Genomic DNA, 15,987 nt, shown 5'->3' with positions numbered 1-15,987 from the left:
AATGAAAGTCAGAAATACGTGTTTCATGTAATTAAATAACATGATGTGAAAATTTCCATTCAAATTTTGAAATTTAAAACCCGGCTTCGCGCCTTCTAATCTGATAGAGATTACACTAACGAGTTTGAGACGCAAATAATGGCCCTAATTTGAAGTCTCCAGACGTCGACACCATCGCGAATTACCAATTTACCACCATCGGACATATCGTGATGTCTATGATGAATTTTTACAGCAGAGGGATAGTGAGATATGCGGTGACGGTATGTAGAGTGAGGTAGCGATAATCGTGCCTTATACCTGAAATAAGCATTTTATGATTCACCATTGTTTAGAAATAACTTTTTTTGTTTAAAGGCTGATTTAGACGATTCCAGTCAGCGCTCTAGTTGAGGTATCCAGTGAACAGAGAACAGACACTCTGTCCAAGTTACTTGTACCAGTATCGAACAAGTAATTGGCCTCTAACTTGAACAGAGTGTCTGTTCTCTATTCACTGGATACTTCAACTAGAGCGCTGACTGGCATCGTCTAAATCAGCCTTAACTTTGCTGTGAAGATATTTGTAAAAATCTTCTGGCATCCTGGCTGAAAACACAAAAGAACTGACTTTGATTTGTGTATGAGTGAGATAGATGATGTACACCTATCTACCCTTAGAAAAATCCTCGGTCGAAAACTACTAAATACATTTGGTAATGCAAAATTAGTAGAATGTACAAATTTTTTTGTACATATTGTCAACAAATCCGCATCCCTACCAGAGATTAGTATATTTTACTCGATAACATTAGTAAGCTTGTATATTGTCATATTTGAAAATTGGTGAGAAAAGCGCGTATTAACCATTTTCACTGTTCCCATAAGGCAATACGGAGGTATAATAAGGATATAATTCTGATACGTGCATTTTCGGCGAGAAAATGTAGCCGATATTGGGCTTCCGAATCATGGTTCTGCTTGACATATGTGTTTATTAGTACGGTCGAAAATGACTATAGATTGGTAGTATTTACCAAAAAATTCGTTATATTTACTAATTATTTCTCTCAGTGTACATAGTTTTATCAGAATCGTTTCGTTGTCAGTTTGAATAATCACGTTATGAAACCTACAATATAGAGATTATCTAAACTGGTAGATGGACCAGAAGTGTAGAAATTCTTTAAAATAAATCAGACATTTGAAAATCAATATGTTCATATGGTAGGAGGGGTAGTCGAAAATAAGAAAATAATATTCCCTTGTAGGATGTTCTCATAATGAAATTATGAATGGAAATTCAATTTTCTGTATCAAAAATTTCTCTTTGAACACGCGTTCTGAGAGTGATAAAAGAAATTTTATCTAAGGGGCTGTCTGCATACCAAGTGGGCAACTTTAGGGGGGTATTTATGTATTCATTTATTTATTTACTATGACTCTACATCCCATCGAGATTAGAGCTGCAGTTCTCCACCTGCTCCACCTGGTCCAACCACCTCGCTCGCTGGGCTCCTCTCCTTCTTGTTCCTACCGGATTCGATGCGAATATCATCTTTGGCAGGACCGCTGTCCGGCAATCTTGCAACATGTCCTGCGCATCGCATTCGTCCAGTCTTGGCGATTTTCTGGATGCGGGGTTCGCCGTAGAGTTGCGCGGTTCATTCTCCTTCTCCATATTCCATTTCCCTGTACACCACCGTATATTGTTCTGAGCACTCGATAACACCAAGCGCTTGTGAGTCCTCTTCAAGCATCGTCCATGCTTCGTGCTCATAGAGAACAACCGATTGTATTTGGTAGGGATTTGTACATGGTACACTTCGTACGGGGTCGGAGTTTGTTGGGCCTCAAAGATTTGCGGAGCCCGTAGTAGACACGACTTCCATTGACTATACGTCTTCGAATTTCAACGTTATCAACGAACCAAGGTAGACAAATTCCTCTACCACCTCGAATTCGTCGCCGTCGATCACTGCACTACTACCAAGGAGAATTCTGTTGCGATCAGTGCCTCCTGCTAGCATGTATTTAGACGCAATGATCCCAAGCCCAACCAGCCCTGTTTCGTGTTTCAGTCGGGTATACAAGTCGGCTACTGTCGCATGTGTTCTTCCGATTATGTCCACGTCGTCAGCGAAGCAGATAAACTGACAAAACATGTTGAAAATCATGCCCCGCATGTTGAAGCCCGTTCTCTGCATAACACCTTCCAGCGCCACGTTGAAGAGCAGACAGGAGAATCTATCGCCTTGTCGAAGCCCCCCGTGAGTCTCAAACGATTCCGACAGGTCACCTGAGATCCACACACTGCACCGCACACCGTTCATCGTTGCCTGAATCAGTCTTGTCAGCTTTCGGGAAAAGCCGTGTTCGTCCATAATCCTCCATAGCTGTCGTTGGTCGATTGTATCATATGCGGCCTTGAAGTCAAGGGAGATGTGCTGTGTAGGGACCTGGTACTCGCGGCACTTTTGGAGGATCTGCCGCAGTGTAAAAATCTGGACCGTCGTCGAGCAACCGGGCATGAATCCGGTCAGATAACTTCCCACAAATCTACTTACTATTGGCGATAGATGGCGGAAGAGGAACTGTTTCATCACCGGGAATAAGTGATAGTCGCTAGGGGCGAGGTCTGTGAAGTAAGGAGGATGCTCGAACACAGTCCATTTGATTTTTTTCAATTGCTCTTGAGTTACGCGAGCAGAATGGGGCCGCGCATTATCGTGGATGAGGAACACTCCTTTCATCAATAAACCTGGCCTTTTGTTTAATTCACCGAGAATATGAATGTATTCATTATGTAAGTTCTTGCTAGTGTAAACGGTTTATGCGATTTCTATAGATCTCATATTTCTTCACACGAATATATCACTAGTCTAAACAACCCGAAGAATACCGATGTTTTGAACCAACAAGGTGAACATACACACCAAACAAACTAGACGACTCGACTGATTCATTGGCGAACGTGGCAAACGGTCGTCGAACCAGACGAGCTACTCGTCTGTTTTCAGTAAAACGAAACGGATATCCGGTAACTATCCGGTATCCGGCCTATCCGAATACCGAATAGTGACTTACTATCCTGCCGGATACCGGATATTAGAAAAATATCAATAACTTCTCAATAAAACAAGATAAATCATATTTTATTCAATATAAGATCAATATTAATATATATCATTAATTTTTAACACTATTACTTTTATTATGGATTATTTAACACGTTAAGTGCCACGGTTTAATAGCGACTCTATCGACATTTTTAAACGTATAAAGGCCATCGTTTCTTATCGTAGTGGAAGGTATTTTTGTTCGAAAGGGAATGAATATAAGCTTATATGTTTATATTAGTTACATTTGCTATCATATGTTATACTGTCAGCACCGGTGACTGACACCGCGTTTTCGCTCAGACTGCATCAGTCACGGAGACTGACGTAGCAGTCAACGTGTTAAGTGCGATTCACATACAACATCCACGTCACGTTCACGTTCCGTCACGTCACGTTGCGTCAATTATTCTTCCATGCAATTCTTGTTGAAGCATTCACATACACCAGCAACGGCAAGTCGAAGTTGCCGTTGCCGGTGTATGTGAATGTTTGCATAAGAACTGCTTGGAAAGATAATTGACGCAACGTGACGGGACGGAACGTGAACGTGATGTGGATGTTGTATGTGAATCGCACTTTAACCGACCGATTACGCTTTGCTTCGTTCACCAGGCCAGCTTTAGGAACAATCTTTCTTTGTGAACACTACTGTAAGGAGCTGAACGATAAACTCTTACGAACCTTGCCAATAGAGTACTGCTTAGAGCTTAATTACTACCAAACGTAAGGAACGTGATTGCGATCCATTCGAAATGTTTTCGCATAACAGTCGATTTCGTTAGCAATGAGATTTTTTTTCCTAAATGCGACGATGACTATTATTTTCATTTGCCACGTATCAGGTTTAATTCATAGCGAATTCGTTTTTGTTCAGTTTCAACACCAGTGCCAAACTAACTGCTGTCAAAACGTTTTTTATTCACTCAGTTTCAACCTAGTTTCGCACTAGGTTCAACCCGAAAACTGTTAGTTTCGCACTGAGATGTTTCACGGGTTCGCACTCGGGTTCACCAATACAACTATACTGAAGTGTCAAGTTCCGAGTATTGTTTTGGAAAATCTAAAAATAAAGACTATGAAATGGAAAACCTTCTGCTCTTGCTTTTCTATTATTGGAATCGAAATCCAATTCGGCTTCTGATTTTGAAGTGTATGTTCGCGTAGACGGCATTAAGCTTCGTGTGCTTTCATTGGGAGGCGAAAATAATGATGGATATTCTGGTGGAATAAACATGCTTTCAAAATCAAAATTATGAATAAAAATTCACTTTAACGTATCGTTTTTTTATTTTATGTGATGAAATAAAAGGTTTATTTCCGAAATAGCAAAAACATATTGAACATATTGTGTCTGATAATGATTTTATATTATAATAGTAATTATTTGTGGACCAAACAGGAAATGCATCGACAAAAGGTTAAGTGAGTGTCAGGACTACATGTGTTGGGTAATCAAACAATATGAAGTAGAAATTTTCAGCTTACTTAAATTTGTAGTACTTACTTTAACTCGATCAGTATGAACATTATTACAATAATTTCATCATTGTAGTAAAAAATCCTTGACAGACAAAAATGTGTTCAATATTTCTTGCAGAACACTTGATACTCTATTAAGGAATGTTCATTCTATACGGAGAATTTAGTAATAGTTAATTATTTTTGTGTAAAGATGTGTTTATTTCTCCCTAAAATGTATTTTTTTCAATTCTTTATTTTTGAGACTTTCAGCCTCCTGGGCTGGTTCATATGTGGGTTCAGTTTTTAAAATGTAATCTTTTATTAGCTTCATGCAAAGATGCAGTTTCTCCCAGTTTCGTCTTCGCAAATAAACAGCCGTATATCCCACCAAACTACTATCCGTTTCATCACTAGTCTTTAGTCGAGCTCAGCTTCTGGAATATGGAAACAAACGAGACGAGCGCTCGTCTTCTGGAATAGGGAATAGGGAATAGATGAAACGTTTATAGCCTAGCGGCAGTATTCTCCTTTTATTATCCTCTTCATTGTTTTTATTTTCACGGCTGCATAAGTTGCCCATTATTGACAGCACGGTTAGACAAGCACTCAAATGGACAGAACAAATGTATGGAAAAATGGGAATGCTTCTATTATAGTGATTTTCAACACTTTTCGGCTGGTTCGTCACTTTTACTTCCATTTTTGGAAGAATGTCGGGAGTGAGAATTGAGCAAGTGATCTCTGTGTGAGAGGTATGGATGTTACCACTACACCAGATCGCCTCCTGGGAATACTTCTAGTTTTCATCAATTTAAACACTTGACACACCAGGGGATTGTAATGTACAGCATATTTAACAAATCTTAGAGAATTTCCGAAGTCGAGTGATATGCAAATCGTCAAAATCGAGTTCTCAGCAAAAATAGTCGTTAATGTTAATTTCATAAAATCGTGACCTGTTCTCTGATTTAACACGCTCAATGAAAGACGTGGTCCTACGTCAATAAATTAATCAATATTTTTTATTTATTTTTTTCTGTGAGTGCATCAAGCTGTACTCCAACCGTAGCATCATCTATAGACGACCAAACACATGTTGAGACATGTTTTGCAATCGAATAGTTACAAAAGCAATACATTGGTCACTCGTATTTATTTCATAACATTTCGTCGAAAAGAATTCGTATTTGTTATTTATTATTTCTGATTTGGCTTCCAAATTTTCAGTTGCTCAAAAATGTCTTCACCATGGGGAAAAATAAAATCAGTGGAAACTGTTGACTTCAGTGAAATCATGTCTGAAGAATTTGCCCGTGATCTTCATGAACGGGATAAAAATCAGATATCAGAAAGGAGGCTTTCGGAAAGTTTCAGAATCAACAATGCAAACGATACAGTGGCCGGATGTTCGAGGAGCTATAACTCAAGCGCGGTAGGAAGTGGTTCTGAGGTCGACGAAAGGTATGCTAAAGGGACTTGTGTTATTTTCTCAATGACTTGTCGATTTCAGCAAAATATTCAGTTTCATTACAGCATGTGGGAGTGCAGAGGCAACGATTCCCGAAGATGTGCTACGCGCAATCGAGGAAGCAGATAACAAGCAAGTAGAGTCAGACGCGGAAATTGCCAAGCTCCTACAAGCCCAATTTGATTACGAATATGACGGTGAATTAAAGCGAGAAGAAGACCATCGAAATAAAAATTCCCGAGTTAAAATTTCTTTGAAGAACTACAGAATGATACCGGAAGGTCTGCTGTATGATGAGGCGGAGGAAAAACCCCTCGACGCGAAAACTGATTGGGATAGATTCGAGACCAATGAGAAAGAGTTGAAAGGAATCCCTCGGACGGGATACAAAGTCAACAAGCAAGGCGAAATGGTTACAAAGCACAATTCGGACATTTCTGGAAGAAAAAACGCATGCAAAGTAATGTCCTTCCCGCCGGAGTTCTCCACCGGAGATGGAGCAGGATTTGATATGAAACTTTCCAACACTGTGTTCAATCAGCTAAAGACCCACTCGAAAAAATCGAACAAGAAGCATAACAAAGCACATGACCGGAAGGAGAATATTGCTACCGCTGAAATGGGTCTGGATGAACCGACTCGATTGATTTTGTATAAGTGGATTAACAATCAACTTTTGGACTCGATCGACGGAATTATTTCCACTGGAAAAGAAGCAGTCATTCTGCACGGACAAACCGACCCAACAAATCCAAATTTGAAGGAAGGCGAAGTTTATCCAACGGAGATTGCAATTAAAATTTTCAGCACGACGTTGAATCAATTCAAGCAAAGGGACCGATACATCAAGGATGACTTCCGCTTTGCTGGCAGATTTTCGAAACAAAACGCAAAAACTGTCATCAATATGTGGGCCGAGAAGGAATTACACAATCTAAATCGCATGAAGAAATACGGCATCCTTTGCCCGGAGATCGTTACGCTAAAAAATAACATTCTGGTGATGTCATTCATTGGAGAGAACTCGATTCCAGCTCCTAAGCTCAAGGAAGCTGACCTAAATGAGGCACAATTGATTTGTGCATATGAAGAAATCGTTGAAATTATGCACAAACTGTACAATGAAGCCCGCTTAGTGCATGCGGATTTCTCCGAATACAATATTCTGTGGTTTAATGAACAATGTTGGATAATCGATGTGGCCCAATCCGTTGAGCCTGGTCACCCAGGAGCGCTAGAATTTTTGATGCGAGATTGTGACAACATTAGTACTGTAATTTTGAAAACAGGTTTATTGTAACGTACAAGTTTTACTCATCATCAAACTTTAGTTTTTCAGCAAGAAAGGAGTCACTGGGGTGAAAAGCAAAGAGGATCTATTTTTCCACATAACTGGGCTGGATCCTTTGACCCACAACGCGACCATTTTGGAACGAATCCACATGAAAGGACAGCCGGCCCACATTGTTGCAGCCGTCGACGACAACACCCCGGACCACTTCAAACCCGTGGAATATCCGTTTGATTATGCATGGAAAAAAGTGGAACAGTACAAGAAAAGCAAAAAAGGTCACCAGGAGATCGGAAACAAATGTAAAACGGACGCAGTGAAGATTCCCGGGGGAACAGTTTTACCGGAGGAAAATATTGCCGCTTGAGCCAAAATAGACCTCAGTCAATCCATTTCAATTTCCCTCAATGAGATCGAGGACAGTAAATAAATACAAAGAATTGGAAATGCCATTGACTTTTACTAGAAATGCACTTAACCCATTAACGAGTTGTAAAAAATATTTTTTATAACAAAAGCTATTGGTGTTATTTTGATTATTGATGTTACAGAATCCCCAATCTTCAAGAATAGTTTTTTTTCCGTTTTCCGGAAAATGACAACAAATCGAAAAATGGCCAAACAAAAACATTGACCAAAACCTACACTGTTGTTCTTGTAGGAGATTCAATCCAATGGGCCTAATCACGAACGTCACCTCACGGTGAAAAGGAAGTGAATTGTATACAACGTTATTACGACTGCCACCGTGTGTGTAGAATCCGGGTTCATCCGTCGTGACAACTTTGATGAACTCGGTGCTATTATGAATACCACGTTAATGTCACGTCACGGGGAAAAACAAGTATATTTGTCACTTGTGTTCTAGATGGTGAAAGCTAGAGATGGTCAAACCGTTCACGAACGGTACGAAAGAACTAGTTCGCCGAAAAGACTGAACGAACGGTCGTTCTTTTTCAAAGAACGGTAGTTCTCCCCAACCGATTCCGAAAGAACGGTTTGCGAGTGAACTGTTTGAGAGCGAACTGATTGAGAGTGAACTGTTCCGTTTGTGAACGAACTGGTTGAGAACGAACTGTTTGCGAGTGAACTGTATGGGTATAAAACTGATTGAGAGTGAACTGTTTGAGAACAAAGTGTAAACAAGTGCAAACTGTTTGCGAACCAACGATTGCAGCTGAACTGATTTGCGCTGGGCGGAATGGATAAATATAACGAGAACGCTTGTAAGAAAAATAAAACGATATTATGATTTATGAGCAAAATACATGTAACACTGGGTTTATTTTGTTAATGTATACTCAATTTTAGGTTCAAAATTAAATTAGATTAACGTAGTTTTGAAGGCAAAACTATATATTTTCAATTTCATGTATTCTTTCAATTTCGCGTAACATTCATATACTTCCAGATTATCAGAAAAAATCTGGGGGAAGCTGGAGCGATTCATGAATAAGGTAAACATGAAATCTTTTAGTGCTCCCGTGGCCAAGTGGTTAGCGTCCCACACTGTCATGCCGGGAGTTCGGGTTCGATTCCCGTTCTGGTCGGGAGATTTTTCGTCAAAGAAAATTCTTCCGGCTTGCACTGTGGTCACGCGTATTCTAGAGCTTGCCTCTACAGAGTACATTCAAGGCGTGTTTTTCGGCATAGAAGTCTCAACCAAGTACTACTTATAAAAATGACGCAAGTAGTGCTACGTTGAGAAGGCAAAAGTTCCACTGGAACGTTAGTGCCATCCAAGAAGAAGAAGAAATCTTCTAGTGGCGGCAAGTTGAAAAAAATGTTTTTTCGTTTCTTTCAATCCATTGTTTGGCCTATTACGTGTACGTGTTATCATAATTGTTTGTATAATTGTTTGTTAGTGAAAATTGAAAAAAAAATCGCTGCTGGATTGAACCATTATGGAACATGATCTAACATGGAACCTGTGTTTTTAATGGTTACTTCGTTAGTAAAACACGTCTGGTTATGACTAGTTGTACAGACAGAATGAACATTTTATTTAAAATCTAATTCATGGCTTACTATTATCAACATCCCCTCCTTAACCATGAATTTGTTGAATTCCAAGATTCTTCACTGCTTCAGTATGACGGCCTACCGGAATGGGTTTGGTAAGAACATCCGCCTTCTGGAGCTCGGACTTCACGTGATGCAACAAGATCGCCTTGGATTCCAGTTGTTCGCGTACAAAGTGGTGCCTTAGATCGATGTGTTTGCTTCGAGGTGAATAACCGATCTCCTTTTCCGCCAAGCAGATTGCGCTTTGATTATCGCAGAAGATCGGGACAGTAACATCAATCTGAAACATCTCGTTGAGAAAACCACGCCACCAAACAGCTTCCTGTGTTGCACCTGATAGAGCCATGTATTCCGCTTCAGTTGTGGACAAAGCCACTGTTGGTTGTCGCCTACAACTCCACGCCACTGATCCGCCACCGTACTGAAAGGTATACCCTGTGACAGAACGACGAGTTTCCAAATCGTTGCCCCAATCCGCGTCACTATATCCTTCGAACGATGGTTCAGCTTGCTTGTGGAAAGTCAGCTTCTTGGATTTTGTGCCCTTCAGGTACCGGAGAATTCTTTTAGCCGCTTCCCAGTGTATCTCGTTAGGATCACTGTTGAAACTGCTCACTGCGTTTACGGCATAAGCGATATCCGGCCGTGTGCAGTGCGCCAAAAACTGCAATCCTCCCACCAATTCACGAAACGGAACCTTTTCCATTTGTTGCTTCTGTTCTTCCGTTCTTGGTCCTGCTTCCGTCAATCGCTGATGTGGGTCCATGGGTATCGACACTGTGTTGCAATTGGTCATGTTGAATTGCTCCAGTAGTTCCTCCACATACCTTTCTTGATCCAGCATAACAGCGTCCTTACTTCTGGTGATTCGCATGCCGAGAACCCGCTTGGCCTCTCCTAGGTCTTTCATGTGGAACTTCGTCATCAGTTGCTTCTTCACGGTGTCGATCCAATCTTGATCCGTCGAGAACAGCAAGAAATCGTCCACGTATACAGCGACCACCAGAATAGTATTTCCTTCGATCTTGAAGTATACGCACGGATCGAAGCTAGATCGCTTCAAACCCATACGCTTCAGCTCCGCATCCAATTTCGTGTTCCAGACACGACTCGCTTGCTTCAATCCATACAGAGCCTTCAGCAGACGACAAACTTTCTTCGGAGACTTCCTATCAACGAATCCTTCAGGTTGCTCCATATAGATTTCTTCGTCGGACAACTCTCCCTGAAGAAACGCTGTAACGGCATCCATTTGGTGTATACGCATATCCTGCTGCGCTGACAGTGCCAACAGAAATCGAATGCTTGCGAGTCTCACCACCGGTGAATACGTCTCGTTATAGTCGACTCCCTTGACTTGCGAGAACCCTTTTATGACGAGCCTTGCCTTATACTTCTGCACAGATCCGTCCGAGTTGAATTTCCGCTTGAAGACCCACTTGCACTTCAAAACTTTTCTTTCCGCTGGTAGCTCTGTTAACTTCCACGTCTTGTTGCTTCTCAACGCCTGCATCTCAGCTTCCATAGCCTCACGCCACAGCTCTTGATCGTCGGCCTCCATTGCTTGACCGACCGTCTGCGGCTCGGTTTCCCGCTCATTGCCGATTACCTGAGATTCAACAAACGTTTCAGGAAGTACACTATACGTCAAATCGAAATTATAGTACTTGCCTGGAATACGGCGCTCCCGCTCGCTGCGCCTGACAGCATATCGCTGCTCTTCTTGTTGCGAGGGGAGCGCAGGTGATGTTGTCCGAATTGTCTCGATACTATCATTCGCGCTGTCGTAATCCGTCTCGTCATCCAAATCGTCCTCTGATGACAGGTCTTTTTGATTTTCATCATTGCCTTCGGTGGAACCAGTTGGCAAGCCGATAGCTTCATTACCTTCAACGATCTCTTCACTCATTAATTCCATCATTTCATTCACAGGTTCAGCTTCCGACATCTGCATGGCATTTCCGCTAGCTTCGCTCACGAAGACGACGTCACGAGACACAAATACTTTTCCAGTCCTAGGATTGAACACTCGCAGGCCCTTCGAATGCTCGGAATATCCAACAAATATGCCATCTTCGGATTTTGCATCCCACTTCAATCGCTTCGCCTTCGGAACATGGCACATTACTTTTGCTCCAAACACACGTAATTTGGACAGGTCTGGTCTCACACCGCTGAACCGTTCCTCCGGGGTCACTCGTAAGCCTTTCGTTGGTGATCGATTCGCCAGGAACGCAGCAGTTGACACAGCTTCCGCCCAGAAGCGTTTTTCCAGGTTGGCATCAAACAACAGACATCGTGCCCGCTCGACGATCGTACGGTTCGCTCTCTCCGCTAACCCGTTCTGCTCTGGGTTGTACGGCACCGTGACTTCATGATGAATCCCGGATTTGCGAAGAAAATTCTCCATCTCTCCATTCACATACTCTGTGCCATTATCCGTCCGTAAGCGCTTGATTCTTTTGCCGGTTTGGTTCTCCACCATCGATTTGAAGTCTTGGAAATACTGCAACACTTGCTTCTTCGACTTCAAAAAAATACACATGAATTTTGCGGCTGCTGTCATCAATGAACGTTAGAAAATACCGGCTACCACCGATTGACACGTTCTCCATCGGGCCGCATAGATCACTGTGGATCAATTCCAGAACTTCTCCTGCGCGGTTTCCACTCTTCTTGAAGGGGCGACGAGAATGCTTGCCCTGCAAGCACGCAACACATGACTGTACCTCTGCATCAACGAAATCGATTCCTGTTGCTATGGACCGAAGCATCTTCAAACTGTGCACGTTCAAATGCCCCATCCTTCGGTGCCACAGCACCATGCCATTTTCTTCCTTGACCACATACGAAACACGTTCATTCACCAAACAAAGTTTGTAGAGTCCGCTGCTTTCTCGTCCAATGGCCACTACCTCGTTGGAAGCCGATCGCACCTCACATGCATCCTTGGTGAATGTAATCGAATGGCCATTACTGCATATCTTACTCACCGATATCAAATTGATTGCCAAGTCGGGAATACTCAACACGTTGGACAAAGTAACGTTACACGTGCCATTGCCGACATCAGCTTCAATCTTCACGCTGCCAACGGCGTCTACCATCGACACAGCATTATTCGCCACGCTGATTCGCTGCTGGACTTCTTTAGCATCTTCCAAAGTAACTTCACCGTTGCACATGTGTGAAGTAGCACCCGAATCGAATATCCAGCTCACATCGCGCTTGGCTGACGATTGCGTTATCATGAATGCAGTATGCTTGTCGGATTTGACCTTTTTCTGCTTCTCATCCTTTACAGGACATTCCGCCGCGTAATGCCCCAATCGCTTGCACTTGTAGCATTTCACGTTGGCCTTATTGAATGACTTGGATCCTTTCCGCTGCTGGGAGTAAAACGCACCATCATGTCCGCTTGAGCTTGAATCGCTGGAAACCTTGACGTCTTGAAGTATCTTGGCCTTTACCGAATCCGCTGTGATTTTCCTTCCTGATGCCTCGAGGCCCATTATCATTGGTTCATATACCTCGGGGAGTCCCATCAGCAACAGACTGGCCAACCATTCATCGTCAACCTTGAATCCTGCTTCACTCAGCTTATGACTCGTACACATCATCTCGTTTACGTACGCTTCAACAGTGGAATAGTCTCCCAGGCGAATACTGGTCAACTTACGAAGTAACCCAATCCTCCGAGTCATCCCGTCATCCTGGAAGGCTTTCTTGAGGTTACCCCATGCTTGTTTCGCTGTGCTTGCCGACTGGACCAGGCTATAATTGATCGGTTCAATACTGAGGCATATCGTAGCTAGTGCTCTCAGCGACCTCTCGTTTTCCGGATCACCTTCTTCCGGTGCATTCACAGCGTCCCAAGTTTCCTCACGGATTAACAGCATTTTGGTCGCGAATGCCCATGAAGAATAGTTTTCTCGGCCTCGAAGACGTTCCATGGCTGGCAGCGAAATCCCTCCACTGCCGGTCGATCTTCCTCTATCTCCGAAATTTCGTCCATTTCCGTCCCCGCCATGTCCGCTTCCGGTTCCGGAACTTCCGCTTCCAGCTCCAGCAAGAGACATCTTGAAATAATGTTCTTCAAAAAAAAAAAATTTTCACGCTTGTTTGTCCGTAGCTATGGTACCTGGGCCCATAACCTAATGGTTACTACGTTAGTAAAACACGTCTGGTTATGACTAGTTGTACAGACAGAATGAACATTTTATTTAAAATCTAATGCATGGCTTACTATTATCAACAGTTTTGCCCTAATAGAAAATATGAAATATTGCACATGTTTTGTGTGCATCAGATTATTAATTATTAAACACTAGCTGACCCGGCAAACCTCGTCCCGCCCAAAATTTCTTTTATGTTATCAATACCTTCAAACATTCACGTTTTTTACTAAGCGCAAGTCCATGGGTCAATCGCAGAACTGTTCATTGATTGGTTTTCTAATCGACCCCGTTGAATTTACCTTTTACTATAAAATTCCTAGTACTTCTACCAAAACTCATCATTATAATATCAAATCATTTTCTGACACAATTCTCGTACAAGATTTTCATCCACTTGCAACTAACATGTTTCTCCGTTACATGGAATAAACGTTTGATACAGAAAATATGACAGAATAAAGACAGCCCTAAATTGGACAATTCCTTCCTCGAGTTTTGCTCATACAACTGTACTAGCGTTGTACTTCGAAAATTGTATGTCTGGTGACAGACATCAGCGGTAAAATTGGTCGGTACAGGTACAGTGATTGTACCGAGTTGCTTGCATGGTTCTAGCGCTGTACATGGTGACAATTGTCCAATTTAGGGCTGTCTTTATTCTGTCATATTTTCTGTATCAAACGTTTATTCCATGTAACGGAGAAACATGTTATTTGCAAGTGGATGAAAATCTTGTACGAGAATTGTGTCAGAAAATGATTTGATATTATAATGATGAGTTTTGGTAGAAGTACTAGGAATTTTATAGTAAAAGGTAAATTCAACGGGGTCGATTAGAAAACCAATCAATGAACAGTTCTGCGATTGACCCATGGACTTGCGCTTAGTAAAAAACGTGAATGTTTGAAGGTATTGATAACATAAAAGAAATTTTGGGCGGGACGAGGTTTGCCGGGTCAGCTAGTGTTTAATAATTAATAATCTGATGCACACAAAACATGTGCAATATTTCATATTTTCTATTAGGGCAAAACTGTTGATAATAGTAAGCCATGCATTAGATTTTAAATAAAATGTTCATTCTGTCTGTACAACTAGTCATAACCAGACGTGTTTTACTAACGTAGTAACCATTAGGTTATGGGCCCAGGTACCATAGCTACGGACAAACAAGCGTGAAAATTTTTTTTTTGAAGAACATTATTTCAAGATGTCTCTTGCTGGAGCTGGAAGCGGAAGTTCCGGAACCGGAAGCGGACATGGCGGGGACGGAAATGGACGAAATTTCGGAGATAGAGGAAGATCGACCGGCAGTGGAGGGATTTCGCTGCCAGCCATGGAACGTCTTCGAGGCCGAGAAAACTATTCTTCATGGGCATTCGCGACCAAAATGCTGTTAATCCGTGAGGAAACTTGGGACGCTGTGAATGCACCGGAAGAAGGTGATCCGGAAAACGAGAGGTCGCTGAGAGCACTAGCTACGATATGCCTCAGTATTGAACCGATCAATTATAGCCTGGTCCAGTCGGCAAGCACAGCGAAACAAGCATGGGGTAACCTCAAGAAAGCCTTCCAGGATGACGGGATGACTCGGAGGATTGGGTTACTTCGTAAGTTGACCAGTATTCGCCTGGGAGACTATTCCACTGTTGAAGCGTACGTAAACGAGATGATGTGTACGAGTCATAAGCTGAGTGAAGCAGGATTCAAGGTTGACGATGAATGGTTGGCCAGTCTGTTGCTGATGGGACTCCCCGAGGTATATGAACCAATGATAATGGGCCTCGAGGCATCAGGAAGGAAAATCACAGCGGATTCGGTAAAGGCCAAGATACTTCAAGACGTCAAGGTTTCCAGCGATTCAAGCTCAAGCGGACATGATGGTGCGTTTTACTCCCAGCAGCGGAAAGGATCCAAGTCATTCAATAAGGCCAACGTGAAATGCTACAAGTGCAAGCGATTGGGGCATTACGCGGCGGAATGTCCTGTAAAGGATGAGAAGCAGAAAAAGGTCAAATCCGACAAGCATACTGCATTCATGATAACGCAATCGTCAGCCAAGCGCGATGTGAGCTGGATATTCGATTCGGGTGCTACTTCACACATGTGCAACGGTGAAGTTACTTTGGAAGATGCTAAAGAAGTCCAGCAGCGAATCAGCGTGGCGAATAATGCTGTGTCGATGGTAGACGCCGTTGGCAGCGTGAAGATTGAAGCTGATGTCGGCAATGGCACGTGTAACGTTACTTTGTCCAACGTGTTGAGTATTCCCGACTTGGCAATCAATTTGATATCGGTGAGTAAGATATGCAGTAATGGCCATTCGATTACATTCACCAAGGATGCATGTGAGGTGCGATCGGCTTCCAACGAGGTAGTGGCCATTGGACGAGAAAGCAGCGGACTCTACAAACTTTGTTTGGTGAATGAACGTGTTTCGTATGTGGTCAAGGAAGAAAATGG

General features: G+C 42.4%; 1 protein-coding gene across 1 annotated transcript; it reads left to right on the top strand.

Moving 5' to 3' along the window:
* The first annotated feature begins 5,649 nt into the window (after window positions 1-5,649).
* LOC129774791 (serine/threonine-protein kinase RIO3) lies at window positions 5,650-7,768 on the top strand. The gene is made up of 3 exons (XM_055778752.1): window positions 5,650-6,023; window positions 6,085-7,303; window positions 7,362-7,768. The coding sequence occupies exons 1-3, from the start codon at window positions 5,800-5,802 to the stop codon at window positions 7,686-7,688; spliced, it is 1,770 nt and encodes a 589-aa protein (XP_055634727.1). The 5' UTR covers window positions 5,650-5,799; the 3' UTR covers window positions 7,689-7,768.
* Window positions 7,769-15,987: the final 8,219 nt, after the last annotated feature.

This window comes from Toxorhynchites rutilus, chromosome 3, assembly GCF_029784135.1.
Source record: "Toxorhynchites rutilus septentrionalis strain SRP chromosome 3, ASM2978413v1, whole genome shotgun sequence".
Lineage (NCBI taxonomy): Eukaryota > Metazoa > Arthropoda > Insecta > Diptera > Culicidae > Toxorhynchites > Toxorhynchites rutilus.
This window is presented reverse-complemented; position numbering and strand designations above follow the sequence as displayed.